Genomic DNA, 27,243 nt, shown 5'->3' on the forward strand with positions numbered 1-27,243 from the left:
CCCCCCCCCCCCCAGCAGCGCGCGCGCGACGTCCGCCCTCGCGGCAGCGGCGGCGGCACGTACGGCGGCGACCCCTCCCTCCCCTCACGGCGGGGCCGGGCCCCCTCCCGCCCCGCCCCGCCCTGTCGCGCCGCATGGCCCCTCCCGGCCCCCGTAGAGCGGCGCCGGCTGGGCCTTACCGTCGGCGAGCGGCCGAGACCGGGGGCTGTGGGACGGGGGAACGGGGGGATGGGGGGGGGCCGGGCCGGGCAGCAGCAGCGCATGCGCAGTGCCCGCCGCGGCCTCGGCCGCCAGCACTTCCGGCCGCCGCCTGCCTTAAAGGCGCCGACCGGTGAAGCGCGTGATGCTGTGCTGCCCCCTGGTGGCCGCGGGCGGTATCGCCCTCGTGGCGTCCCCCGCCAGCCCAGGACACGAGTTGCCGGCGGGGGTGTCACGGCGGGGTTCGCTCCCCCCTGGTCCCGGCAGCGAGCCGTGGAACGCGGTACCGGGCACCTCCCGCCCCGCCCCAAGCCAGCCCCGGCGGGACCACCGGGACCTCCCACGGCCGGCCCGCCTCACCCCCGCCGCGCGGGCCGGTCGACTGACAACGAGGCGGACCAATGGTGACGCGGGGGCGACAGCCAATGGGCGCGGCAGGGTGGAGGGGGGCGGGGCCGGGGCGACAGCGCGGCGGGGCCGCGGCGGGGCCGGGGCGGCGGCGGCGGGAGGAGGATGCGGGCGGGCAGCGGGGCAGCCCCGGTGGCGCTGGCGCTGGCGCTGGTTCGCCGCTGCCTCCTGCTCGGCCCGCTGGGGCTGCGCCCGACCGGCGCACAGGACGGTGAGTGCCGATTGCGGAGCACCGGCGGCGGGACATCCCACACCGGGACGCGGCACCGGGAGCCCCGCTCCCACCGGTACCCCCGGAGCTTCCGCTTCGCTCGCCGGGATGGGGACCGTAACTTGGTGCGGGATGGGGACTGGGAAGGAGGACCGGACGGGCTCGCCTCTGGCCCGGGACGGTCCGGGACGGGCTCTTCGCTGTGTCTGGACCGGGATCCGACCAAGATGGGCTCCCGGGAACGGTTCCCCGCTGTGTCCAGACCGGACCACACTGGGACAGGGTCGTCCTAGTTCGCCTGCCCCGGTTGCTTTCCGGAAGGGGGTCCCTGCTATCCCTGTCTCCCGGTACTGACCTGGGACAGGGTCCCTGCCATCCCTTTGTTCCGGTACCGGTCCGAAACGGGATCCCCGCCATCCCTCTGTCCCAGTACCGGACTGGACGGGGTCGCCGCCGTCCGTCTGTCCTGTTACTGGTCCGGGACGGGGTCCCCGGTATCCCTCTGCTCCCGTACCGGACGGGACGAGCTCCCTGCTGCCTCCACCACCCCAGCATCACGCCGGTCCTGCACCCGCCTATTTTCCCCGCGGCCCCCCAGGCTCTCTCTGTGCCTGCCCCCGGTGGCAACTACCCCGGAGGTCCCGAGAGTCCTGCGTTCGGCTCCATCCCGCCTGCAGGCCTTTCCCGGGGAACCCCTAATCCCCGGGTTAAGGGGATCACTGGAGTTTACATGCAGAGCCGGGAGAGCCGGGCAGTGGGCTCCGTCCCGGGAATGCTGCGGAGGATTTGTAGCCGCGAGGTCCAGAACAACCCCGAGGGAATGTTCACCCAAACGTCATCCAAAAGTTCGTGTTTCCCGGTGTCACTCGTCCGCAACTCATCCAACAGCGAGGAGACAACGACGGGTCATCCAAAGCATTATTCTCCGCGAGGGGAAACTGAGGCACGGGGCCAGGGCGGGATCACTGAAGACAGAATCCCGCTACGTTCCCCAAGTGTGATTTGGGGCACATCATGCAGCGGGTTTTTCCACTGGATCCTAAACCCACTGGTGGACGCGGAGGAGCTTTCCCGGGGCCGTCAGCATGACGGAAGCAAGAGTGTGCCGGGCTTTTCTCGGACCATCGCCCTGTTGTGTCTTTCTTGCATCCTGTGAGAAAACAAACAAATCCCTGGCAGGAATGACCCCAGCGGGGCCCAGCCGTGAGTTCACCCTCACCCACCGGAAATCCAGTTTTCACAGTTTTTGGGAGAGGAGTGACGTTTCCGCGGCTGGGACTAAGTCCCCCGTGGCTCTCTCTTGGCTATTCCTGGCCCCTCGGCAGCATCTTTGGAGTCAAATTCCCAGGAGTGCCTGCAGCTCTCAGCTTATCTCTGGCATTCCCTCCCGGCACGCGCTGGTCACACTCAGGATGTTTCTAACAAAGATTTCCTTTCCTTGGATGGGTTTTTCCCAGAATGGGTCCCCGCAGCTCCTCTACACCACCAGTGTGGATATGGAGCTGGGGGGATCCATCCAAGAGCCCCATTTGGGCTCATGTGTCCAGCTGTCCTGGCCATAGAGAGTTTTCCATGCAGATCCCAATGGCTTCTACTTTCTGGGCTAGAAACTCCCCCCACACACCCCAAATTTCTCTCCCCTAGCAGAGCAGCCCTTCTGGGAGCTATTGTCCTGGCAGCCCTGGGGTCCCCACTGCCCCCCCCCCCAGCCCCCACTCTCGGAGGGCCTGATCCTTCCCGGCTTTGCTTTGTCAGCAGACACTGCCCAGAAAGGGGAAAAGTTGGTGATTTCGCCCAGTCCCATAGGATAAACCTCCCCCCAGTTTGGCTGGCAGCCCTTTCCGCAGGCTGAGGAGGAGGGGGCTCTGTGGGGGGGCTGGCATCTTTCACCTCCAGCCCCTGCTTTTTTATCCCTGCAGGATTTTCCCTTGCTGGCGCTTTGTGTCGTCTCCCAGCGACAGCGAGGGAAGCCAAGGCTGGGCAAATCTGTGCCCACCATCCCTTTTCTTTCTGGCTGTGCCAGGATGATGCTTGGCAGGAGCAACAGCTTTTGGGGCATGTGGGGAAGAGGTGTGGAGCACTGGACCCCCACAAACCCCCAGCCCATACAGTGGGGCTGAGTGGTGCTTTCCCCTCTTTCCCTGCACCCCAGCCCTGCCCAGAAATTCCGGCCAGATGTCAACGCCGGACGCTTTCAGCTTATTTCCAGGATATTCCCTCATGCCCAGAGGCAGTGAGCCCGGAGAAAAGCCCCTTTTGTGGTGGGTCTGGCATCACCCTGGGAAGAAGGCGGTGGGGATGCTGCAGCTGCCCAATGTTATCCTCAAGGTCAAGGCTCCAGTCAAGGGGTCCCAGGGGCTGCCCAGTGCTGTACAGCCCTCCCTGAATCCTTTTGTATCCCCCCAAATTGGGGTTCTCCTGGACTGGGGCATGTAGAGGAGCTGGAGGTAGAGGGGATGGCTCTGGGGGAAGCTATGGCAGCTTCATCCCTGGATCCCCCTGTGGACAGTTCCCAGTGCTGGGAGCATCCAGAAAAACCACTAGAAAATGATGCTTTGGACGAGGAAAACACTTGAAGAGGCTGCAGGTGCCCAGGGGTTGTTCTGGGGGCCTCACCAAGAGGGGAGACAGAGGCAGGGAACAGCCTGTCTGAGCCCCCTCCCTGGTGTCTCTGCAGGAAATGGCTGCGGCCACACGCTGCTGACACCCCACAGTGGCACCCTGAGCTCCAAGAACTACCCGGGCACATATCCCAACCACACCATGTGCTGCTGGCAGCTCCAAGCCCCGCCAGGCACCTCCCTGCTCCTGGCATTCGGGGATGTGGATCTGGAATCCTCGGAGCACTGTGCCCACAGCTCCTTGCTGCTCGCTGACCCCCAGACTGGCACTGCCTACGGTAAGGGGGGTCCCAGGGGAACTGAGGCAGGAGTGATAACAATGCTGTGGATAGGGAGGATATCAGGAAAATCTGGGGTTTTAGCTGATTTCGTAATGGGGAGGGAGAATATCTAAGGAGGGGTGTAACCAGGTAGGGCAGTATCCAAGGAAGGGGGTATTTGAGGAGGGGGCACCCAAGAACGGGAATATCAGAGGATGGGGGGTACCCAATATCTGAGGAGTGGGTTATCCAGAGAAGAGAAATATCCAAGGATGGGGGTACCTGAGGAGTGAGGGTACCCAAATAGAGGGGATGATATTCAAGGAGGGGGATATCCAAGGAGAGTAATATTTGCAAATGGGGATATCTGAGGAGGCAGGTACCCAAAGAGATGATTATTGCCAGCCTTGGAGGGGAACTGCCCAGTTGGGACCAGATGCAGCCACTGAATAATTAATTCGTCGGCCCAGCCGCTGCCCAAACACGTCCAGGATTTTCCCAGACAGATTTAATCATCTTGGAGGGATTTGGCAGCACTGGGAGCATGCCGAGTGCTGAGGAAAACGTCTTGGGGGTGGGGGGAGTGATGGGGTGGGATGGAGGAGCAGCCCTGGTGAGGGACAGGGGCTGGACAGGAGATGCAGTGGGAAATGCAGGATGGAAAGGAGCCAGCTTGGATCCATGGGACTGGGAGTTCTCCCTGTTCTTCAGGGCTTTCACCCTTTCTGGGCTGGTCCCCAGAGGGGTGACAGCATGCGAGGTCCCTGGTCCCCATCCCCTCTGCTGTGGCCTCAGGGACATATTTGTTCCCAAAGCTAAGAGATCTCCTGGCCCCAGGCTGAGACAAAGCAATGCAGGAAAGGGGGGACCCCCCGAGATGATGCTCTTGGGGGGCTGGGGAAGGTGGCTGGACACCCGCAGCCCCTTTGGGTGCCACCAGGGCTATGCCAGCATGACACAGAGCTTGGGTTCCACTCCCTCTCTCGCGGCTGACGCCGGCCCTTGAGAAGTCCCAGATGTTTTTCAGGAAGCGGCTGGAGCAGGCGGAGGCTGTGGGCTCCTTCCTGCTGACTCAGACCCGGTGTCTGGCCCCTGGCCTGATTCTACTGGGACGTGGCAGGGTCCCCATGGGGGTGGCAGCCTCCGGGGCTCAGCTGAGGGGTTCCCAGCTCCCAGGGTATCACTGAGATCCATACAGATGTGGCACCACTGACCCAGGGCAGCACTGGCATCTGGCAACTGGTGGAAGGGAAATCTGCTTGTGTGTCATCTGCATCTCATCTGCATATCATGCAGACCTCAGTTCTATCACATATGTGACATCTCTGCGTGCACGTGTGTTCCACGTCCCCTGGGATCGACCTCCCGGTTCAATATGATCTAGGCAGGGTGAGGGTGTGGGTCAGGGTAGGGAAACTGAGGCACAGGGGGAGGTGTCACCTGCTGCCCCATGAGGACACAGGGACACAGTTCCCTGTCCCCAGGACAACAATGGCATTTGCTCAAAGCATTTCTGGGTGCCCAGAGGCCCCAGTGATGGGCATGATACAGAGCAATGTGGGGGACAGGGGGTGATGGCAGTCCAGGGATTGGGGCTACCTTCTGTCCCCCTTAGGGAGCAGAGATGTCCCTAAGGAACCTGCCTGCCTGCTAAGCTGAAGTTTTAATCAGGGAGATGGAGATTGCAAATTAATGTGGATTAAACGGGGGGGGGGGGGGGCTGGTTTAGGAGGCAGCTTCAGCAGCACCTGTGAAAGAGCACATGGGGGGGAGACAAGGACACAGCTCCCATTTTGGAGTCCCATGGGGTGATGGCATGTGTACCAGTCCTTGCAGTGGGGGATGCAGTGGCAGGTGCCCGATGAGGGCGATGCGGCTACCCTGGGGCTGGGACCAGCCTGGGCATAGGGTCATCCTGAGTGTGGGACCATCCTGGAACATGGGACCGCCCTCAGGATGAGACCAGCCTGGCATGGGGCCACACTGCATGGGACCACCCTTCAGCACCTTGGTGCTGGGATTACCTTGGGGATGGGCCACCCTGGATGTGGGACAACTCTGGGACCACCCTGAGCACAGCCCAAATGCCTGAGCCCCCCTGGCCCTGGCAAGGGCTGAGCCAGGAGAGGGTCCAGGTCCCAAATCTCTCCATGGTGCCATCCCTGCTGGCAGGGCCCTACTGCAGGAACTCCGTCCCTTCTGCCCCACTCCTGGTGACAAACTCCAGCACTGTGACCGTCCTGTTCAACAGCACCAGCCACCGCTCGGGACGAGGGCTTCTCCTATCCTATGCCACCACGCAGCACCCAGGTACAGGGGGTAGCATCCCCTGAGACACAGAGACACCCCTGGGACGCATCCTGTCCCATGCAGGGGGGTGAAGGGAGCTCCTTGCTGACCTCGGGATGGGCTCCCATTTCCCTAAGCTCCCTGAACATCCATGTTCTCCCTGGCTGGGGGCAAACATGGGAGACTCCCAGGCCATCCAGCCAGCTGGGACCCCTTCTAGAACCCTGAGCCCCCAAGTCAGGTGGCACCCCAATATCAGGCAGAGCCACAGGCACCCTAGATTGTGCCATGGGGCCAATGGCTGCAGGGACCAAGGGGCCATCCCTCCCTGCCCCTCCAGACATGGGGACTTGAAGGGCAAAACCCAAATGAGGAGCAGGATTAAATTCGGAAGGGGAATGGGGTGCCCTGGGGCAGAAGTGGGTATGTGCTGTGGGGCAGGTGGGGGTCCCTCACCCTGGGGTGTCCCTGCCTTGCAGACCTGGTTTCCTGCCTGGTTCGAGGCACCCACTACACCCAGGAGCATGTCAGGTGAGTGGTCGGAGGTGGGGAATGGTCCCATGTTGGTGTCCCCTGCCCCAGGGGTCCCCATCAGCCCCGGTTTCATCCCCATCCCTCTCCTGAGGTAGAGGTCTGGTGGGATGGGGAGCAGAGCGGGTGTGCAGAGGGGGTTTGGATGGGAGGGAGCCCTGACCCACCCCTTACCATGTGTTTCAGTGTGTACTGCCCTGCAGGCTGCAAGGACATCCATGGGGACATCTGGGGCAACCCAAGCCAGGGCTACCGGGATGTAAGTGTGGGCACCATGGTGCACCCTCCGGGGACGGTCCCCACAGCACATGTGGCCACTGCTTGTCACCCCCAGCAACCCAGAGGTGATGGGTGTGGCCTTGGGGTGCCCCACGGGATGCTCAGGCCTGCCGTGGGGTGCTGCCCTTACCCCCTGCTCCCCGCAGACATCGGTGCTGTGCAAGGCAGCCGTGCATGCCGGGGTGATTGCGGACGAGCTGGGCGGGCAGGTCACCCTGTCCCGGGAGAAGGGGATCACGCTCTATGAGGCAGCCTTTGCCAATGGGCTCCACTCCAAAAGGTGGGTGAGGAGTGGCTGGGGCTGCACCCCACACACAGCTGCGGGACCCATGCACGCTGACACTGGGAAACTGACACCCCTCCATTTCAGAGACCCCAGGGTTTGTTCACCCCCTGTCTGATGCTCCCCCTGCTTTCCTCCACACAGGGGATCTCTTTCTGAGAAGCGACTTGTATTCCACAAAGGTATTTTTTTCCCATCTGCCCTAAAATTAAGGCACAGTTTTGGCTGTCAGACCTGGTGCCACCCCCATGTGCCCAGTTGGGGTTTCCGGGTTCCCAGTGTGCTGTCTCCTGTCCCCAGCCTGTGATGATGTGCTGGAGGTGGTCGCCTTCAATGCCTCATCCTGGTGGCACGAGATGGATGCACTGGGCCAGGACCGAGCCTGGGTGGCCGAACGGGCAGCACTCAGCACCACCGGCCACTCCTGGGCAGCCGAACCCGGTGCCGGGGCCGCCTGGCTGGAGCTGGACCTGGGCACCCGAAGGAATGTCACAGGTGAGAGTTGGCCATCAGATGGGGACAACAGCTGCCTGTGTCCCCATTCACGCTGACCACTGTCCTCCCGCTGTGCCAGCCTCACTCGTCCCCACAAAACTGCCCAGGGCAGTTGCACCCCCATAACTCCCAGGACTCTCTGGAGTTCACTGTGCCATGGTTTTACTGGTGCAAACTGAGATGCACACCAGCCCCCCTGGCTGCTCCTGTCCCCCTTTTGTCCCTTTGCCCCCCTCATCTGCAGCCATTTCTGGGATGAACAAGTTAATATTATGCTCTTGCATCTGGTGCCAGTGAGCATCTTTTGTCTGGCCAGAGCCTGCCGAAAGCAGGGGCTTTGTGCACCAGCGGCTGGCGACCGCGGTGAGGAAAATGGGGACATTGTCCAGCCGGAGGCTGGAGGAGGGAGGAATGCAGGGCTGGCAGCCGGGGCTGGAGGTTATCTGTTCCTGGGGGCAGACCAGGGCATCCCACACTGGAATCTGCCACCCAAACCCCCTCCCAGGATCAGAAGGACCCCCCGTTTGCCAGGTGACATGTCCTGCCCTCCTAGTCCTTTCCCAGCTGAGTCTTGAGTATCCCAGAGATGGGGGTTATTCTAGCTGGGAGTGGAGGGCAGTGGGGTAGAGGGCGGCCCTTCCCCAGGCCCGCAACCTCTGACTAACAGCCGGGACCCCCCTCCTGCCTTCACAGGAATCATCACAAAGGGCTCCTCCGAGCAGCACGACTACTACGTGACGTCCTACCACGTCTCCTCCAGCCGCGACGGGAAGAACTGGAGACCCTACAGAGGCAGCAGTGGCCAGGAGGACAAGGTGTGCAGGGGGGACATCATGGGGCTGAGACCCCCTTCCCATGGATGTTTGGCCATCGGCTCCTCTTCACCCTCTCCGGCAGGTGTTTGAAGGAAACGCCGACAGCCAAGGGGAGGTCTCCAATGCCTTTATCCCCCCAATCGTTGCCCGCTATGTCCGCGTCACACCGCAGAGCTGGCACCAGCGCGTGGCCCTGAAGGTGGCCCTGGTGGGCTGCCAGCTGGCACGGGTCCGCGCGCCCCGTCCCTACGGTGAGACCCTCCACAGGAGCTCGCACCTCCGTGTCCGAAACGTCGTCCTGGGGCCTCCACCTCCCTGTGCACCCAGTGGTGGTCCCACAGTCACAGTCCCCACTCTGCCCCGCAGTGCCCAGTGTCCCCAAGGAGGTCCTTGAACCCACCAGCCACCCAGCCAGCCGCACCCCCATCCCTGGCATCGCCCTGGACCCGGAGAAGGCAGGTGGGTGCCATGGGGGGCTGTCCTTGGGGTGCAGCATTGTCTGGTGGTACTCCAGGTGCCAGTGGGGCTTCATCCCCCTGTGGGAACACATTGATTTTCCTGCTGTAGTGGCCCCAGGTGGGCTCCTGGCATTCATGGGTGCAAAGGGGTGGGATGGGGGCCCAGGGGGAGCTGACACTGCCCTCCCTCCCCAGGTTCCACACTGCTGGTGGTGCTTCTCATTGGCGGCTTTGTGCTCCTCTGCTCCTGCCTCCTGCTCCTGGCTTTCATCTGCCACAGGAAGAGGTTCGTCCTGCCTTGACCCCTGCTTTGCCCTGGGGGACTCAGTATCACCTCCCCAAATTTTGGCAGCTTCATCCAGCTGCTCACTGGGTCCCAAGGGGTGCAGTCCCCCATGCAGTGGGTGTGAGGAGATGGGTGGTGGTGGGCACGGGGAAGCTGGGACCTCTTGCCCCATCTTGCCTCTCCCTTTGGCAGGAAGTCAACAGCGGAGCTGAACTGCGGCATCACAAAAGGTAAAAGGGTGCACAACCCCTCCCAAAAATCGGTGCCATGGGGTGCAGCTGGTTTAACTGGTGCTGCTGCCAAGCCTGGACCTGTTCCACCCCCCAGGGGCACCTGCATGTCCAGGTGACAGCCTGTGACAACTGAGGGTCTCCTCTCCCTGCCCAGGGTACCCCAAGCTGGAGTCAAGCCAGGTCTGCTCCCTGCAGAGCCTGCCAGCCCCTAGCCTGTCTTCCTTCCCCACGCCAGGGGACCTGAGCCGGACCCAGTCACCAGGTAACAGGGGCATCAGGGCATGAACTTGTCCCTCAGCCCAGAGCCAGAGCTGAGTCTCCTCCATTGCACCCTCGGGGATGCCCTGGGGTGCCCATTTTCCCCTCCCCATTCTGATCTGATCCCTCCTGCATCATGGTCCTCCTGCAACAGGGAGGCCCTGATTAATTATACCCCCCCTTTAATTATTATAATTAATTATTATAATTGATTGTAATAACGCCACACATTATTTAGTAGTAGTAGTCCACCTCTATCACAGCTATTGGCACTGGAGGGTGGCTGGGGACAGCAGGAGCCCCTCTCTGGTGTGGCAGAGGAATGTGGGGTCTCCGTGTGTGGGTGCCCTGCCCTGGGTGGGTTTTGGCATTTCCCATCCCTGGAAGTCCAAACATGCTAACGTTTTCAACCCACCCCACCCACCTCTGCCACAGCACCATGAGCCCCCCTGACACGGCGGCTTCCCTGTTTCAGAGTACGCTGAGCCAGACCTGGTGCAGGTGAGCCCCAGCAGCCAGACGGGTCCCTCCACCTTCAAGCCACTCCTGGAAGAGGGCTACACTCTGCCGCTGGTCCTGAGCCACTATGACGTCCCGGGAAAGCACCATGAGTACGCAGAGCCGCTGCCGCCAGAGCCTGAGTATGCCACGCCATTCAGTGAGCCGGAGCCTGCCGGGATGCACCGCAGCAGCTGCGGCATCGCAGGGCCCCCTGGGTGCCCCCCGGTGCGGTACCAGACCCCTGCCCCGCGGCCCGGGGAGCTGCCAGCTGGGGTGGAGCAGACTGGCAGCCCCTGCTCCGAGGGGTCCCGTGGGTGGCCTAAGCACTGTCCCCTCGCACACGTGTACCATGAAGCCTTGTGAGGAGGGGAGCACAGCGGCACGATATGAGGCGATTGGGGGGGGGGGGGGGGGGGGGGGGGAACGTGTAAAGGAGGACTTTCCCCGTGCTAGCAGGGGGCTTTTTAAAAAGTAATCCTATGTAAATATATGTAATACATAGAGAAAGATAGATGTGGAGCGCTGTGCCCCGCACCGCCTGCTGGCCCAGCATGCGATCATCCGCGCGGCTTGGGGTGTCACACTCATTGTCCCAGCTTTCCTGCCGTTCGTGGTGTCATAGGGTCTGCCCCCCACCAACCACAGGGGACGCTTTCGTAGAGCTACACCACGAAGATCAGCGGAGCTACAACCTCTCTCTAACGCGCAGACGCCAACGCCACCGCCCTCTCACTACTCGTTATCTACTGTTCACGGATGCTGGGGTGCCGGAACAAGCGGTTACCGGCGGCCCTCCCTTACAAAAATTGTGCTTCCGAAATCTCTTGATGTCGATTCCGCGGAGGTGGCGTAGAACCCCCCCGTGCCACACACGGCAGAAGCCCTTTTTGAAATAGTCTTCCTACCCCATCCAAAATGGGGAAGCGCCAGTGCACCGTCAGGTCACGGCGAGGGACGCCCCAGACACCAAACATCATGTCTGTGTGTCTATTCCTTTATCCTTCCTCCTCGAGTACCTCATTTCTTATGACATTTCTCCCGGTTTTCCCTCAAAAAAGTGCAGTTTTCGCCGCTTTTTAGTCGGCCAGGGTTATGCAAATCGCGCAGGGCATGCTGGGCACGCCTCTTCCCTGGAGCAGCGCGGGGAGGAGGAGCGCCTTTGGCGGGAGCGCCATGGCGCGCGCGCAGGCAGAGTCGCTTCTGATTGGCGGTGATGCGCGCGCGCGCAGGGGACTCCGCTTCCCATTGGTGGGGGCGGCGGCCGGAAGCGGAAGCGCTGCCGGGTGTCGGCGGGCGGCGGAGGGAGCGCGGCGGTGGCGGCGGGGCTTCGGCGTGCCCGCGGGTCATGGGGAGGTACGGGGGCTCGAGGGGGCTGCGCGGAGCACCTGGGGCTCCACACCGGATGCTGCAAATCCGGGAGGGAGTACAAGAGTGGGCGCCGAGCGGTCCTGGTGGTGGTTGGTGACCTTCGCTCTGCCCCGCGGCTCCTGGCGGGGACGTTCTGCACGGGGAGGGGGACTCGTTCCCATCTCGGCGGTCCCCGTGGGGCTGGTGAGCGCTTTAAGCTGGGGATGTTCAGCCTGGAGAAGAGAAGGCTCCGGGAGAATCTTAGAGCCCCTTCCATTGCCTAAAGGGGCTCCAAGAGAGCTGGAGAGGGACTTCGGACAAGGACCTGGAGGGACAGGACAAGGAGAATGGCTTCCCACTGCCAGAGGGCAGGGTTAGCTGGGATGTTGGGAAGGAATTCCTCCCTGTGAGGGTGGTGAGGCCCTGGCACAGATTGCCCAGGGAGACTGTGGCTGCTTCATCCCTGGAATTTTCCAAGGCCAGGGGCTTGGAGCCGCCTGGTCTAGTGGAAGGTGTTCCGGTTAATGGCACGGGGTGGAATGAGATGAGCTTAAGGATTCTTCCCACCCAAACCATTCTGAGGTTCTATGATTATATTTAGATATTTGGTGAAAATTACTATGGTTAGTGGAAGTGGGAGCCCCCTGAGCAGTCCAGGGAATGTGCTGTTTGTCATTAACATGGATTTTAGTTACAGCTCTAACACTGTGCTGTCCCGGAGCTGAACAGGTCGTGGTACTGATCGCAGCCCCAAAACCCCCTCCTGCCCTGGAGGGAGCTGCTGCTGTGAGGGTCTGGGCTTGCCTGCACATCAGCAGGTACCAGGATACTCTGTTTCCTGGCAGAAAAAGGGAATTTGGCCGTATTTTTCTTCAGGATCCTGCCAGATGCTCGTCCTCTGCAGCAGCCACTGTGTGGTCTTTTCTGATGGAGAAACCTGTGGCACTGTAGTGAGGACAACTTGTGAAACTGTTTCCTCTAACCATCTTACGTACAATGGGTGATACAAAAAATATCTGGTGTTCCTGTAGGAATGAGAGTTATGTGGAAGAGGAGGAAGCCAGAGTAGGTAACACCGACTGCTGATGTTCTGGGAAGGCTGTGGGCTATGGCTTCTCCACTCACTGGGCTCACAGCAGTCACTGATGTAATTAAAGATCTAGACACTCAGATAGCTGTAAGTAAATGGGGCTGGCATGTGGGACTTACCCTGTGAATCTGCTCCTCCCATGAGTTTTGTGTTCAGGGATCTCAGCAGCATGTGGAGGGTGCAGTAAGATCTGGGACTAAACCAACAAAACGACTTTATGCTGCTGAAGTGCTTCTGCCCAAGGATTTTGGGGCTTTGTGTCTGAGGATTTCGGTGCTTCCTTCTCTACATAGTGGGTAGGAATTCCTACTTTGTGGATCTGTGAAGTGAGGCATAGGGTGAACAGCCTGAGATCGACCCCAGCTAAAATCAAGACTGAAGGTCCCTCACGATCTTCTGCTGGGCTCCTCAGCCAGAAGTGCCAGCTGAGGGGTTTAGGGTGTGAGCGTGATGATTTTCCATTGTTAATTCAATTAAAATGGAGCTGGAAGCAGAGCCAAGGGCACTGCAGAAGATTGTCTGGGATATAAACTCCCCTCAAAGGGCCCCATGTCTGCAGGTGCATGAGTGTGCATTGGAGTGAAGCACTAAAGCAGCTGCTTCTAAGTCCTCCCATGTGCTTTCTCGTGTGCGTTTTGATGTTAATTAATCCAAACAAGCTTGCTCTGATGAGGGGAAATGTCTGTTTGTAGAATAGGGAGCAGACACGGTGTGTGAGTGTCCCGTAAAGCTGGTTAAACTCTTCTTGTGAGTTCAGCCTCAGCTTCTCAGCTATCTCTGGCCCCACCACAAGAGGCTTTGCCATCAGACCATTCCTTAAACTCTCTTTCCCAGTGACAGACCCATCACTGCTGCCCACGATGGTTGTGGTAGTGGAAGGTGCAGGGTTTGGATGAATTTCCTGTCACAAACCAGTGAAGACAGAGCAAAACTTCATTGAGCCTGGGGCTTAGAGTAGAAACAGAGGAGGTGCCAGTCAGTGTTCACCCCATGACCAACACCCTGAGTAACTTCAGCACCTGGAGGATCTGCGTAGCCACACAATCTACTTGTGGGTCCCCATTGGGAGCTCCGTAAATCCCACTCCATTTCCTGTGGCTCTCAGTTGCCTGATGTGGGAGGAACAAGGGGCAGGTGTGGGCACACGTGTTCCTCCCCGTCTGAGCACCAGATTGTGCTCTCAGAACCCAGAATGAACCGATGTTGTCAATCCCAGGTGGAGGGGTCACTGCAGGCTGGGCTGTGAGAGCATGATGCTGCCAAAAACAAGACCCCCACCCTGTGGAGACCCCAGGGAGGCTGGGCCCTGCCTTCTCTCCAGGGCTTTGGATTGTAGAGATGAGAGATCCCATGCTGCTGCAGCAGGAACGAGCCATGTCCTGCAGTTAAATCTGCTCTGAGTGCTCTGTTCTTTGTGGGAAATGGGTTCAGGAAGGCCGTGTGGGGGTGGATGTGAGGGGGTTCAGCTCAAGGGATGAATGGGTGGGTGGATCAGTGCTTCTGTCACCAGCGTGAAGCCACCGTGCTTCTGGAAAACTTCATTTTCCGTACACCAGGGAAGGTTTTCTCTGCTACTAAGCATCACTTCTCCCTTCATGCTGTGAGTAGAGATTCCTGATCTATAAGCTTCAGGCCCCGTCAGAACACTGCAGTTTTGTCTGGACAAAGACCTGTTCATCCTGCTGAATTCCTTCTGTTTGCTAACCATGGCTTTCCTCTCCCTTTCCAGTTGATTGGTTTGGATCCCTACAACCCCAAGGAGAAGCAGGACCTAGACAAGCTTTATGATCTAAAACCTAAAACCCAACAGATTATGAACCAGTTTGGCCCTTCTACCTTGATCAACCTCTCCAACTTCTCCTCGATCAAGCCGGAACCAGCCAGCACCCCCCCCCAAAGCTCCATGGCCAACAGCACCACTGTGGCAAAGATGCCAGGAACGCCCAGCGGAGGAGGGCGGCTCAGTCCTGAAAGCAACCAGGTAATTCCATCCCCAACTTTGGGACAGCAGGGATGATGCTCAGGCATCACGGACTTGCCTATGGCTTCATTCACCTTCTTTCAATCACCAGCAGAAATACAATGTTTATAAAGTATCAGTTACTGAGCCAGCAAAACTTCCTCGCAGAGTTCCTCCCTCCCAGGTGCTTCCTGGCTGGATGGGGTTCGGATGCTGTAGGTGTAGAGGTTTTTCCAGTCTTAGGAAAATGTATATTGGGGTGTGCCAGGGGAAGTTATTTTTAAATGGGGTTTAGATGGGAGAAGTATGGGGAGAAATGGGTGGTGAGGTGCAGGTTGCCCAGAGAAGCTGTGGCTGCCCCATCCTTGGGAGTGTCCAAGGCCAGGTTGGATGGGGCTTGGAGCCACCTGGGACAGAGGAAGGTGTCCCTGCCCGTGGCAGGGGGTGGAATGGGATGAGCTTTAAGGTCCCTTCCAACCCAACCTGGCATGGAGCCTTCAATCCGCATAAAACATAGTGCTGCCCAGGGAATGCCCTGGCATTGCTCCCTGATGGCTTGGCTGGCACCCAGACTCTTGGAAAGTGCACTAGACCCCAGCACAAAACAGCCACAGCAGTGAGGGAGCAAGGAAGGTCAGGAATTTCCCATCTGTGCCTGGTTGACCTGACCAGGCTGACAACTTCCATCCATATCTTTTAAGACTCGGCATCCTGTTGTTCAGCCCAGTGTGGTTTCTGCTCCCTGCCACGTCTGACTGTGTTGGAATAACCTAGCATTCCCACATCTCTGTTTTCCATATGAAGCACTAAAGCTGATAAGTGCTAGAGCCATGGAAATGCTTCCCTCATGCCCTGAGCACAACTTTAGTCACTGATACATACTGCACTTGCAGTCTGCATCTTAACGCTTGTAGTTTTGCCTTTCTACTCCTTGCCAGCAGCATTTTAGTGCTGGTAACATTTATCCTGGCTGCCGAACTCCAGTCATGTCCAGAGCAACCATTGGTGCTTGAAAATGACTCCTTAACACCTGATATTTCTTATCTCTGCCATTCCTGAGCTGATAGACTGTGTCAACAGTGTGACTCGGCCCTGGGGGCACGGGGGAGGAGGTGTTTGTGGTTGTGGCTGTGCTCCGTGGGCAGCTTCTTTGCTGGAACAGGGCAGTAAATCCTTCCTCTCCTCCCACACGCTCAGGTTTTAACCAAGAAGAAATTGCAGGACCTGGTGCGTGAGGTGGATCCGAACGAGCAGCTGGATGAAGATGTGGAAGAAGTAGGTTCCAAGCCATAGAAGAGACTGCAGAAAGAGCTATTTTGGGATTTGTCACAGATCAGTGGCCCTTTGTCCAAGGAGGGAGCGTTGGTTCATTTAACATCTGTTTTCCCATGCAGCCTTCAGCCATCCCTGTTTTTCTGCATCCCAGTACCAAAAAAGCTTCTAAAATTGCAATTGCAGCAAAGACCTATGAAATCCACTCCTTTGAGTGGAGTTTTGGACGCCACAATACAAGAAAGATCTAAAGCTATTAGAGGGCGCCCAAAGGAGGCTCTGGAGATGGGGAAGGATCGGGAGGAACCACAGGAGGAGCGGCTGAAGGCACTTGGTGTGTTCAGCTGGAGCAGAGGACACCGAGGGCAGAGCTCAGCAGGGGCTGCAGCTCCTCCCCAGGGGCAGCTCCAATCTCTGCTCTCTGTAACAGGGACACAACCCAGGGAGCGGCTGGAGCTGGGCCAAGACAGGGTCAGGCTGGAGATCAGGGAAAGGTTCTTCCCCCAGAGGGTGCTGGGGCACTGAACAGGCTCCCCAGGCAATGCCAGCTCCCCAGGCGGCCAGAGCTCGAGGAGCATTTGGACAACGCTCTCAGGCACAGGATGGAGATTGCTGGGGTGTCCTGTGCAGGGCCAGGAGTTGGCCTGGATGATTCTTGTGGGTCCCTCCCAATTCAGGACATTCTCTACTTCTAAATACCAGCTTCTGATGGCTTGTTTTCATCTCCCCACATAATTTCAACTGCTTAGTGCTGACCAGGCTGGTTGTTGCCCTTGTTCCACCACAGATGCTGCTACAGATCGCCGATGACTTCATCGAGAGCGTGGTGACAGCCGCCTGCCAGCTCGCGCGGCATCGCAAGTCCAACACCCTGGAAGTGAAAGATGTCCAGTTGCACCTTGGTGAGTGACTTTTATCTGTTTTTTCCCCCTCTACCCCCAGCTCTCGGCTCTTCCTGGAGTCGGGGCACAGCTGTGCTGCTGTGGTGGAAACCTGTGAGTAGGTAATGCATCCCTGCCCATGGCAAGGGGTTGGAAGTGGATGAGCTTTAATGTCTATTCCGTTTCAAACCATTCTGTGAATTCCAGAGCGTCAGTGGAACATGTGGATCCCGGGCTTTGGTTCTGAAGAAATCAGGCCCTACAAAAAAGCCTGCACTACAGAAGCTCACAAACAGGTAAGGAGCCCTCACAACACCAGGAATCACATAGAAGGCTGATACGGGGATGGTGGTCATGGCCTCCTGGCACTGTGAATTTGTGACCTCTTCCAAGTGGTTCGTACTGGAAACGACTTCCAGAGTCTCCTGACCTGTTTGTGCAGAGGTTTGAGGTTGCTGTGTCTCCTCAGCTATGTTGGCTTTGCCCAAAGAGAAGCAGCAGCTCTTGGTGCTGAGGGGCTTGGGAGGCTTAAAACCAACGGGGAGCTGCACACAGACACTTCTCAGCTGCCCCTGGCAGCTCCATCTCTGTGCAAAGGGACTGTAAAAACACCCTTAATTTTGCTTTAAAGCTGCATTGGGCCATTGCTTTTTAGAGCCTAGAAGGAACTGCCCTGCGGTGGGTTCATGGGTGATGCTGCAGCTCCCAGTGGGCAGAGAGGGGGGGCCTTGAGATGGGCTTTGATCCCACCGCCCCAGGGTGCCAAGTGGAGCAGCACAGACACTTCCTTCTCCTCTGGCTCCAGCCTGGGACCCCATTAAGATTCAAACAGACCTGAAAGACTTGTGTGGAAGCAAGTCAGGCAGCGTCCTGGGAGCACCTGGGATGCCTTGTTCCTGCTGTGAGTGGTTGTGCAGTCACCTGCTCTGAGCTGCTCGGCTTCCCATGGTTTTCCCTCTCTTGTTGCAGAGAATGGCACTGATCCGCAAAACTACCAAGAAATAGCCCCTGGGCAGAGCCAGAGACGCTGCCAGTGCAGTTTGGGATACCTGCCTCTCCACGGAAGCCTCCACGATGTCACCTGTGGGATATTTTTTTTAATGCTTTACAGAGAAGCATCTATTTTTTACTAACGGTGCAGCAATATCTTGACTTGATGAGGAGACCTGCCAAAAACATTCTACGCCCTGTTCCTCGTTCCTCCTCAGAGTGCGACATATCTCAAACAGAGACTTTTATTTGTGACTTGAAAGTGGTTTATCGTACAAGTGATTATCCAAGGGACAGAGCATTTGATCGTGTGTGGGACAGTATTAGAAGCATCTGTAGAGGTTTTTGTTTCCTCCTTCCTGCCCCTACCTGCTCCAGTACTTTGTAATGTCAGTGTTTATATAAATACTTGCATTTGTTTTACATGAATAAAGAAATTATTAATCTAAGATCCTGGCATAGACTTGTGCTCTTCAGGCAGCGTTGCACGGGGATGGCAGGGACAGTGCCACCTTGGCTCTGTGTATGGTGCTGTTCTATGGGAGATCTGGGAGTTTATGGCGAGCAGAATCGTGGAATATCCTGAGCTGGAAAGGATTCCCAAGGATTATTGAGTCCAGCTCCTGGCCCTGCCCAGGACACCCCACCCAATGCCCGAGAGCATTGTCCAAAGCCGTGGCAGCCTTGGAGCCATGCCTATTCCCTGGGGAGCCTGTTCAGTGCCCGAGCACCCTCTAGGGGAAGAACTTTTTCCTAATATGCAGTCTATCCCTCCCCTGACACAGCTTCAGCTCTTCCCTCAGGTCCCATCCCTGGTCACAGGGAGCAGAGATTGGAGGTGTCCTTTGGGAGGAGCTGCAGACCCCGGTGAGTCTCTCCTGTTTCCTCCAGGCTGAACAGACCAAGTGGCCTCAGCTGCTCTTCCAAAGGTTTCCCCTCCAGACCCTTATAGACTGCAAGGATCTGGCCAGTTCCTCACCTGCCAGTCAGGGTGGGCAGGTCGCTTCCCTCCTGACCTCCAACCCAGCGTGGAGTCCCTTCCCCATCTCTGGGATATTTGGACTGTTGGGAGGGGGATGTTGTGACAGGGCCGGAAGTCAAGGTCCCCCTGATTCTGTCTGTGCCTGGACATTGAAAACGAAGGCCACATGCCCCTGCCTGTTCCTGCTGCTCTGCTCAGACCTCAGGGAAGCTGCAGGGGCTGTTGTGGGGATGAGGGAGTTGACAGTACTGCAAACCCTTGCACGACGGGGAGGCTCCTGCAGCCCTGGGCAGAGCTGGGCTCATCCTCCCTGCCCAGCTCTCTGGAAGTTCCCGGTACCCACAGGGGAAACCAGGGTGGGTGAAGCGACTGCAGGACCATCCTGGGCTCGCTCCTCTCCTCATGGCACTGCCGGATGAGGAGCCTGGGGAGCTCCTTTCTACAGCCTTGTAGAGAGGGTTTTTTTGCAAATTAAATTGTATGAAGATTAATCTAAAAGGGAAAGTGGGCACTTCCTCAGAATGGCATGTGGTTATTTTTGCTTTGAACTCAACTAGGCATGTACTCAGCCAGAGTGGCAGACACATAATCTGAGTTCCATGATAAATTTGTCACTTTTAATTCTATTTGGGAAGACTTAAAGAATTTAGGGCTTTATGATTTGGGTCTCAGTCAGTACAGGAGAGAATAGGGGAAGGGGCTGACGCTGACCTCTGCAGGCCTGTGAAGTCCCACCTGAAGACTTCACCCTTCCAACACGCTTCCTCTTTCCCAGGAAAACACAGGCAGGCAGAGGGTGACCAGGGGTATTTAATGTGGCCGTGCTGCTCCTGCCTGTGCCTGACTGCTCCATATCCATTTCCCCTCCTGAGCCCAGCATGTCCCTGACGTGCCAGTGTCCCCAATTCTAGCAGAAGCATCTCTTCTGCTTCTCCTCCTTCTCCAGCCCCTGAGCCTTGGGCAGCACCGGCAGTGGGACGCTGCTCTTCACCCCGTCCCAAGCCTCAGTGGCCACCAACCGCCCCGTCTGCAGCGCTTGGTAAATGGCCACTGTCAGCATCTGGAAGGCCTGGACCACATTGGAGGCATCCTTGGCTGAGGTCTCCACGTACTGGACACCCAGCGAGGCCGCCAACTTCCCCGCCTCCCTCTGGCCCACCTGGCGCTGCCCAGCCAGGTCACTCTTGTGCCCCACCAGCAGGAAGACCATGCGGAAGGGCTGGATCGTGTCAGTCACCTCCTGGTGCCATCGCCGGATGCTCTCAAAGGACGCGCGGTTGGTGAGGTCGAAGAGCAGCATCCCCCCGGCTGAGTTGCGGTAGTAGGAGCGAGTCACAGACCTGGGGTGCCAAGAGCAGGGGAGGTGAGCAGCCCCCAGGGTTTCCTGTGCCACCTCGGGCAGCATGTTCCCTGCCTGCAGAGCAGCCCTGGCTAGGACCTGCTCCTGCAAGTGGCACCTTGCGTTCAAAGCACCATGAGAGGGAGGAGAATCAGCCTTTTGCTGTGTCCATAAGAGCTCCAAAGAGTTCCCTGCCTGCAGAGCAGCCCTGGCTAGGACCTGCTCCTGCAAGTGGCACTTTGCGTTCAAAGCACCATGAGAGGGAGGATAATCAGCCTTTTGCTGTGTCCGTAAGAGCTCCAGGGGCAGCTCTGTCCCTGCTCAGCCGCCAAAGCTCATCTGTCTCCTGCAGCCACAGCCCCCAAGTGCCCCTGTGTCTGCAGCCATGTCCCCAGGGCTGCACCATCCCTGCTGCCACAGTCCTGGAGCTCTCCCATCCCTACTGTCACGGTCCTGGAGCTCTTCTGTCCCTGCTGCCATGTTCTCAGTACTTTCCCATCTCTGCTACAACAGTCCTGGAACTCTCCCATTCCTGCAAACCCAGATCTGCCACTCTCCCATCCCCTGCAGCCACATCTCCCAAGCTTTCCTGTCCCCAGGAGCTGCCTGGCTGGTGGAGACAGCCTCACAGTGAGGTGTGAAGGCTCCTGGCAGCTGAGCTGAGGAAGAGGTTTTGCCCAGCACCCAGTGGGCTCCCAGCTGTTCCCCAGCCCCTCTGCAGCTGGTGTGGCAGGGGGGTTCTTGGGGGAGTCCTGTACCCCCTTCAGAGCTGGAGCAAGGGCTTACAAGGCAGTCCCAAGCATTCCTTTCCCTTGGCTTTGGCTTCTGGCACGGTGGTTCCTCACCCAAAGGGACCAGTGGGAACATAGCCACATCGAGGACCTCCCTGGGCTTGGAATCACAACATTCCACTCCAAGTCTGGAGGGGGACACACATCTCCACCACCCCTCCCCACCACATGGACCCACCTGAACCTCTCCTGCCCGGCTGTGTCCCAGAACTGCAGCTTCACTCGCAGCCCCGGCTCCAGCTCCACGAATTGGACGTAGAAGTCCACCCCCACCGTCTGGTTGACAGCATCCAGGAAGACGCCCTCGGTGTAGCGCCGGAGCAGCGAGGATTTCCCCACAGTCGAGTCCCCCAGCATGATCACCCGGAACTGGTACTGCCATCGTTGCTCCATCGGTGCCTCTGCCGGCTGCCAGGATCCGCCACCCCCGCACCAGGAGCGTGCTCAGGCAGGCAGGGAACTCCTCCACCCAGGAGGCGTTCCCAGCACCATTGGTGCTGTGCGGCCCCTTTGGAACCCCTTTGTCCCCTTTATTTTGGCTCCATCCAGCTGGAAGCACTCAGGGGTGCTTGCTCCCATTTTCCTACAGACAGGAGACCCGGAAAAGTGTCACAGACAAGGGGGGCTGTTGCCCCACCAGCAATGACCCCCAAAGCAGAGGATCTCCCATGCCATGGGTTGAGTGCTGTGCCCCTGCCTGGGATGTGGTGTTTGGCATAGCCTTTATTTAGTGTGGAAAAGTCTTAGATTTATTAAAAACACTCCTACACCAGAGTATTATTTTTTCAGAGCACTCAGATTAAGGTCTGAAATAAACCCAAGCCCAGGTGGGAGACCCAACCTCATAATCACCCAAGAGCTGCAGGTGCCGGGTGGAGAGAGAAGCATCCCCATGAGTCGGGGTCCCATGTCCCTTTATCCCCATCAGCACCGGCAGCGCTCCTGGGGCTCCCTCCATGCCGTGGGCTGGCGGCAGCTCTGGCTGGAGATGAGCCTGATACCATCACATCCCTGGTGTGGGGCAAGGACCCCCCGGCCCAGGGCCTGCTGGATACCCCCAGCCAGAGTCTGGAAGGCCAACTCCACGTTAACGTTGCTGCGGGCCGAGGTCTCCACGAAGGCCATGCCCAGGGTGGCAGCGAGGTGTCCAGCCTCCTCTGCCGATACAGCTCGCTCGGCCACCAGGTCACACTTGTGTCCCACCAGGACGAAGGCAGGCGGTTGGTCCCCCGCAGCCTCGTGGTACCACTCGGGGACGTGCTCGAAAGATGCCCGGTTGGTGAGGTCAAACACCAACAGCACCCCTGCCGCACTCCGGTAGAAGGACCTGGTGATGGATCTGGGCATACCCAGCAGGGTTTCAAAGGATACTGGGGAGCTCTCACACCGACAACCCTCAGATGGGGCTTGGGAGATTTTTGGGTGACAGATTGGACCTTGGAAGTGGGGAAGGGAGACCTGTCTTGGGCATTTAAACTCCCCTTTTCTGTTCAGTATCCCTCTCCCTAGACTGGAGGGCTCCAGAGAAGACCTGTGGGGGTTTCGAGGACTCTGTGGTATCATTATCCCTCCAACAGCCCTGGATGCAGTAGGGATGAGGCAGCCCTGGACAGGAACAGGGCACCTCCAGACCAACCCTGGGGTCTCTGAAAGGTTCCCAGGGATGGGGAGCCCAGCTCCAGCCATAGCACTTGGCTCTTCAGCCCTTTGCGCCCCATTTGAGCCTCTCTCACACTCCCAGGTGCTCCTGGCTCCAGACTGATGCAATCAGGAAAGAAACCACCCAGCCCCAGCCCTCAGGCACACCGAGACCAGCACCCGGCCCTGCTCCCTTGGCTGCCCCCCTAAATAGCTTCGGTGTCGCTGCCAACTCGGCACAAGGTGTCACTGGTCCCTAAAGCAGCACCGTCCCAGTGAGCCATCGCTGCCTGTCCCTGCACGCCCGGCCGGGGATTTACAAACACCCCAGGGTGGGAGGATAACGCAGTGGGGTGCTGGGGTCCGCATACCCGCCTCACCTGAACCTCTCCTGGCCAGCTGTGTCCCAGAGCTGCAGCTTGGCCTTGCCGGTGGGTGGCATCAGGACAGTCCGGCTGTAGAACTCGACGCCGACGGTGGGGCCAGAGGTGGCCGCCCCACCAGGACCCCCACCCGGCCCCTCAGCGAAGCAGCGCAGCAGCGAGGACTTGCCCACGGCCGCGTCCCCCAGCACGATGACGCGGAATTGGAAGTGTCTCTCGGAGTCGGGATCCTGGGGGGGGGAATCTGTCACTACCTCCATGGCTGAGCTGGCCGGATCCCGACCCACTGCGTTCCTGCTGTGCTGGCGGCAACAGGACAGGTCTCCACCCTTGTCCCTATCCCACCTGGGGACAGGGACGGCTCTGGCCCCGCAGTAACCCGGGCGGACAAACAAACTGTCCCAGGGAGGGAGCAGCTGCCAGCTCCCTCCTCATCCTTCCCGGTAACCCTGAGGAAAAGAGGGTTAAGTCTTCTTCCCAGGCGTACATACAAAAAACGGTTTGTGGAGTTGCTGCATAGTTCTTTTAACCACTTAGGAAAAACACTGAGTTAAGTAACTTGCCTTTTTAATCCCCCTGTTTTTAAAACTATTTTTTTCCATTTGCCTGCTTCCCAACCACCAAGTTCCAAAACACAAATCCCAGCAACAGCCCAACATTTCAAACTTTAGCAGCAACACAGGTTCAGCTCTAATCACTTCCTTGCAACATAATGGCACTTTAGTCTTTGTTGTCGCCGGGATGTTTAGTGTTGCCACACGCCAGCTCTGTCACCCTGGCTTTGGTGACAACAGGGACAGCCAGGCTGTGAGTGCACACTCACTAGTGTCCCCCAGAAGCCAAGATCCTGGGAGACGCTCCACAGCAAAGGGGCTCTCAAGACCTGCAGGTAGGAGACCAGAAGTCAGAGGCACCAGCTGCATATTCCAGGACAAAGTACTCTCGGCAGCCAGGTCACCTCGGGTGCAGGAGCTTTGCCACAGGTCAGCCATCCAGGGACAGGAAACAAGAGAGCGGCTCCAACTCAAGAGGCTGTGGTTCCCCACAACCCATTCTTCTCCATGGTGAGAAAACAAGCAACCAGAATCACCAAGGCTCTCCAGCTGAGGGTGTTGGAACACCCCAGGGTTGCGCAGGAGCCACTCCAGCACCTCCGTGAAGGCCCAGGTGTGTTTCTGCATTCCAGGGACAACTGCTGAGGGCTGTGGGGGACACCCCCAGTGGCAGGTGCAGCAGCAAGGACAGGAACTCGCCCCTGACCACTGGTGAGCACCACTGGAAGGGGATGCTCAAGATTCCCTAGCTCAGAGCCAGCCCAGCCTCAGCCCATCCCAATGCAACCCAAACACGGGACACACCGCAAAGATTTGAAGTAATTGCATTTATTCAAACTCTTATCACGGAGAGAATATTCCAAGTTGGAAGGGACTCACAGGAATCATTGACTCCAACTCTTAAGTGAATGGCCCATACAGGGATCAAACCCACCACCCTTGGCATTATTGGTGCTGTGCTCTAACAAAGTATATCCAGATATATTCAGATATATACACCCAGTATATCCAGACCCTCTCCTGAGAAAACTCCATGGAACAGACTGTTCTTCTATGTGGAGCACCTGAACAGGAGCTTGAGCAACACCTGGAGCCAAACCAGTTCCATCACCTTCCAGTGCAGGTGAGTGGAGCCCAGAAGTGGCTGATCGCCCTTGGTGGAGCTCACAGCTTGGGAAGGAGCCAGGATCTGGCTCTGCAGAGCTCCCACTTCCAGAGGAGAGGGCTGGGAAAGAACAGTCTGGCACTGCAGCACCAAGTCTCTCAGGGATGACTCACCCTCTGCTTAGACCTGAAAAAAGGGATAAAAAAGAATCCAGCTGAGTGATGAGCAGTTGGGCTCAGTGCTGTGTCAGATTCCATCTACGTTCTGCAACTCCTGGATGTTCCCACTGTGCCCTGTGGTTTTGGGTAGCTCATGCCCGGCCTCAGCCCCATATCCGCAGGATTCATCCAACAGTCTCCAGACTCAGGAGTCATCATGGACCAGGCTGCACTGCCACTGATCTCACCCACACCCTGCCCCACAGATCACAACTCTGGCCAATTAAAAACCTCCAAAATGAGGTTGATCATTCCCACCTGCACAGTCCAGGTAAAAAACTGGCCACTTCCAGCACAGGCACAGTCAGTTCGAACTGTTCCCTGTCCTCCAGGCCCCACTCCAGATCATGCAATCCCAGAACGGTCTGGGTTAGAAGGCACCTTAAAAGCTCACCCCATTCCACCCGCTGCCATGGGCAGGGACACCTTCCAGCAGACCAGGCTGCCCTAAGCCCCATCCATCCTGGCCCTGGACACTTCAGGAACGGGGCAGCCACAGCTTCTCTGGGCAACCAGGGCCTCCCCACCCTCACAGCCAAGGAATTCCTCCCAGTATCTAGTTTAAACTTACAGCCCAACACCAGGAGTTCCCCAGAGGACACTCACATGCTCCATACTGCAGCTTCCCCACAACTCGGGTCCTATGGGAAGCAAGCTGAAACCCTTGGGACAGGGCTCACCCTTTTCCAGAGTAACTGCTGAAAAAATTGAGCCAGAGTTTAATGCCTGAAGCCGATGGGTCACTGTAAATCCATGGCTCAGATTCTCCCAACAAATCTCAGCCCTCCAACCCTCATGGCACCTCTGCCCCCTGTGCCCAACGTTTACCCCTTTTCCCGACCAGGGGTTTCCTTCCCAACCAGACTTCCCAAAACAGTGAGGCTGGCACAGCCTGTCTTCCTAGTGGCCCCTCTCAGCACAGGACACACCTGCAGAGAGCCCAAGACCAGCATGAATTTTACTCTTCCTCCTTTTTCGACCACAAGATCGGTATTCAGATCTGATGGGAAAGGGATTTGGAGGGATGGGCTGTGGAGTTCTAACAAGGATACTTACTACCTTCTCACCTGGGTTTATTCATCAGATGGGTGAGCTCTGGAACACCCAGGACCCCTGGAAGACATCACAACATACGCCCAATATCAGCAGTGGGCTGCAGACTCATGTGGACAAAGCCCTGACTCATCCCACCCTGAAAGCACAAGCAAGCAACAGCCCAACTCCCAAAAATGTATCGGAGGGGTGAGTGACAGCCACAGGCAGAAGAGGCCCAGCAGTCAAAGACCTTCCTATTGCTCTGGCATGTTGTTGGAGACCTGCAGCTACTGCGTGGAGCCACAGCTCTTGGATAAACATGCACACAAACATGGAGTTTATCCAGTAAAGTCTGTGACAGAGTGATTGACTGGCTCTGGATCAGGGTTGATTCCTAGTCCTGCCTCTAGCCAGGCCCAGAGAGAGGAACTGCCCTTATCTCACCCACACAAGATCTGGATGGAGCAAGAACTAAGGGAGTTTGCAGGGCCCAGCCCCAAGGACAAGCCCTATGAAGGATCCATGGCCTTGGAACAGCATGTGATGGCACTGTCCGATAGCAGAGGGGCAGGAAACGCTGCTGATTCCTGCTCTGGCCCAGGGAGGCCACAAAACCTACCAAATTCTCAGCCCAAGGGAGGACTCCAGAACCTGGATCGCCCATCTCACCTGCGCAAAGCTGAGGCCGTCACCAGCCATCCCATGCTCCAGGATCACCTTCTATACCACAATGCTGCTGGGGAAGAAGAGAATCCTGAGCTTTAAGTAAATTACAAGAAAAGTAAATTGAAACAAAACTACAGACAGGATATCCAGCCCCCCCGCGCGTCAGTTTGAACCCCAGGGGCAGGGATTTGCGGCAGCTGTCTGCTTCCAGCACCAGTAACCACCCCTAGCCCACGGCGGGCCGTGTACTTTCCCGAAATGTTGCCGGACAGCTACGAAGGCTCCAACTGAGCGGCGACCGTCGAGGAAAATCCCTTTGCTCTCGGCTCCTTTTTGACCGCATCTGCCACAGCACCGACAGACGCAGCTTCGATAGGGCCGGGCGGGTCCGCAGGGCTCTTCCGCCCGCCACCGCCTGTCCCGGGACAGGGGATTAGTTCAGCCTCAGGGGTCCCTCACTCACCCGGGGCCGGGCCGGGCCCGGCGAGGAGGGCGGGAACAACGCCGCGCTGCCCTTCGCAGCCTTCGGAGCGCACCGAAGCGCCGCCGCCGGGCGCCATAGCCACGGGGTGCCGATGCGGCGGTGCCGATGCGGCGGGGGCGCCCCGGGGACGAAGGATGCCGGTGGATGGTCCCGGATGGCCCCCGCACCGCTACCCCAACTCGCCGCCATAGCCGAGAGAGACGGAAGTTGGCCCGAGGCCACATTTTATAGAGCTGAGGTGCGGGCTCCGATTGGCTGCTGGTGCCCGGCCCTCCCGCAGAGGCCTCTGGGAGTTGTAGATCGCGCTGCTTACAGCCCCCGCCATCGTTCGTTCGTTCGTTCGTTCGTTCGTTCGTTCGTTCGTTCGTTCGTTCGTTCGTTC

At 58.2% G+C, this 27,243-nt stretch overlaps 5 protein-coding genes, 1 long non-coding RNA gene and 5 other non-coding genes across 26 annotated transcripts in view; 2 read left to right on the forward strand and 9 right to left on the reverse strand.

Annotated features, from left to right (window-relative positions):
• GMEB1 (glucocorticoid modulatory element binding protein 1) overlaps positions 1 to 282 on the reverse strand; it is an 11,538-nt gene extending 11,256 nt beyond the window's left edge. The window contains exon 1 of the mRNA XM_042021863.1: positions 180 to 282. The gene's annotated coding sequence lies outside the window, so the exon portion shown is untranslated. The remainder of the gene's footprint in view (positions 1 to 179) is intronic.
• On the forward strand, positions 269 to 10,633 carry LOC121661556 (discoidin, CUB and LCCL domain-containing protein 1-like). 7 transcript variants are annotated; one of them, XM_042021856.1, is made up of 15 exons: positions 271 to 602; positions 3,495 to 3,716; positions 5,871 to 6,008; positions 6,467 to 6,518; positions 6,705 to 6,777; positions 6,944 to 7,077; positions 7,225 to 7,262; positions 7,381 to 7,575; positions 8,269 to 8,390; positions 8,473 to 8,641; positions 8,757 to 8,849; positions 9,044 to 9,134; positions 9,327 to 9,364; positions 9,522 to 9,629; positions 10,101 to 10,633. In XM_042021856.1, the coding sequence occupies exons 1-15, from the start codon at positions 344 to 346 to the stop codon at positions 10,487 to 10,489; spliced, it is 2,121 nt and encodes a 706-aa protein (XP_041877790.1). In that variant the 5' UTR covers positions 271 to 343; the 3' UTR covers positions 10,490 to 10,633. The 7 variants fall into 7 exon arrangements, with proteins under 7 accessions (XP_041877791.1, XP_041877796.1, XP_041877793.1 ...); XM_042021858.1 differs by lacking the exon at positions 271 to 602 and adding an exon at positions 712 to 817; XM_042021861.1 differs by lacking the exon at positions 271 to 602 and adding an exon at positions 3,282 to 3,404.
• A 253-nt stretch (positions 10,634 to 10,886) lies between these two features.
• LOC121661586 lies at positions 10,887 to 11,015 on the reverse strand. Its single transcript, XR_006015037.1, has one exon. It is a non-coding gene; the product is annotated as a U11 spliceosomal RNA (small nuclear RNA).
• A 354-nt stretch (positions 11,016 to 11,369) lies between these two features.
• Positions 11,370 to 18,115, forward strand: TAF12 (TATA-box binding protein associated factor 12). Of its 3 annotated transcripts, none has more exons than XM_042021866.1 (6): positions 11,371 to 11,479; positions 14,293 to 14,544; positions 15,721 to 15,798; positions 16,583 to 16,697; positions 16,884 to 16,972; positions 17,646 to 18,115. In XM_042021866.1, exons 2-6 carry the CDS (start codon positions 14,377 to 14,379, stop codon positions 17,679 to 17,681), a joined length of 486 nt encoding a protein of 161 aa, XP_041877800.1. In that variant the 5' UTR covers positions 11,371 to 11,479; positions 14,293 to 14,376; the 3' UTR covers positions 17,682 to 18,115. The 3 variants fall into 3 exon arrangements, with proteins under 3 accessions (XP_041877801.1, XP_041877800.1, XP_041877802.1); XM_042021868.1 differs by lacking the exon at positions 11,371 to 11,479 and adding an exon at positions 11,854 to 12,650; XM_042021867.1 differs by lacking the exon at positions 15,721 to 15,798 and having other exon boundaries at positions 11,370 to 11,479.
• A 1,124-nt stretch (positions 18,116 to 19,239) lies between these two features.
• On the reverse strand, positions 19,240 to 21,212 carry LOC121661560 (ras-related protein Rab-39B-like). The gene is made up of 2 exons (XM_042021869.1): positions 20,957 to 21,212; positions 19,240 to 19,988 (listed from the first exon to the last, which is right to left on the reverse strand). The coding sequence occupies exons 1-2, from the start codon at positions 21,169 to 21,171 to the stop codon at positions 19,556 to 19,558; spliced, it is 648 nt and encodes a 215-aa protein (XP_041877803.1). The 5' UTR covers positions 21,172 to 21,212; the 3' UTR covers positions 19,240 to 19,555.
• A 490-nt stretch (positions 21,213 to 21,702) lies between these two features.
• Positions 21,703 to 22,171, reverse strand: LOC121661553 (ras-related protein Rab-42-like). Its single transcript, XM_042021853.1, has one exon. The coding sequence runs from the start codon at positions 22,123 to 22,125 to the stop codon at positions 21,703 to 21,705; it is 423 nt and encodes a 140-aa protein (XP_041877787.1). The 5' UTR covers positions 22,126 to 22,171.
• A 1,994-nt stretch (positions 22,172 to 24,165) lies between these two features.
• The window catches only part of LOC121661563, a 3,243-nt gene continuing 165 nt past the window's right edge, over positions 24,166 to 27,243 (reverse strand). Inside the window, exons 1-4 of one of the 8 annotated variants that reach the window (XR_006015023.1) lie at positions 26,841 to 27,243; positions 26,381 to 26,444; positions 25,283 to 25,789; positions 24,166 to 24,644 (exon numbers count right to left, since the gene is read on the reverse strand). This is a non-coding gene — a long non-coding RNA (uncharacterized LOC121661563). Of the gene's footprint in view, positions 24,645 to 25,282 lie in introns of all 8 variants that reach the window. The other 7 variants (XR_006015018.1, XR_006015020.1, XR_006015017.1 and 4 more) reach the window with 7 other exon arrangements.
• LOC121661587 lies at positions 24,773 to 24,843 on the reverse strand. The gene has a single exon (XR_006015038.1). It is a non-coding gene; the product is annotated as a small nucleolar RNA SNORD99 (small nucleolar RNA).
• Positions 25,585 to 25,701, reverse strand: LOC121661591. Its single transcript, XR_006015042.1, has one exon. It is a non-coding gene; the product is annotated as a small nucleolar RNA SNORA61 (small nucleolar RNA).
• LOC121661590 lies at positions 25,906 to 26,036 on the reverse strand. The gene has a single exon (XR_006015041.1). It is a non-coding gene; the product is annotated as a small nucleolar RNA SNORA44 (small nucleolar RNA).
• Positions 26,619 to 26,761, reverse strand: LOC121661589. The gene has a single exon (XR_006015040.1). It is a non-coding gene; the product is annotated as a small nucleolar RNA SNORA16B/SNORA16A family (small nucleolar RNA).

The sequence above is a fragment of the Corvus kubaryi genome, unplaced genomic scaffold (assembly GCF_017639235.1).
Source record: "Corvus kubaryi isolate FWS band 111438036 unplaced genomic scaffold, C.kubaryi_AGA036_p1.0 37179, whole genome shotgun sequence".
Taxonomy (NCBI): domain Eukaryota; kingdom Metazoa; phylum Chordata; class Aves; order Passeriformes; family Corvidae; genus Corvus; species Corvus kubaryi.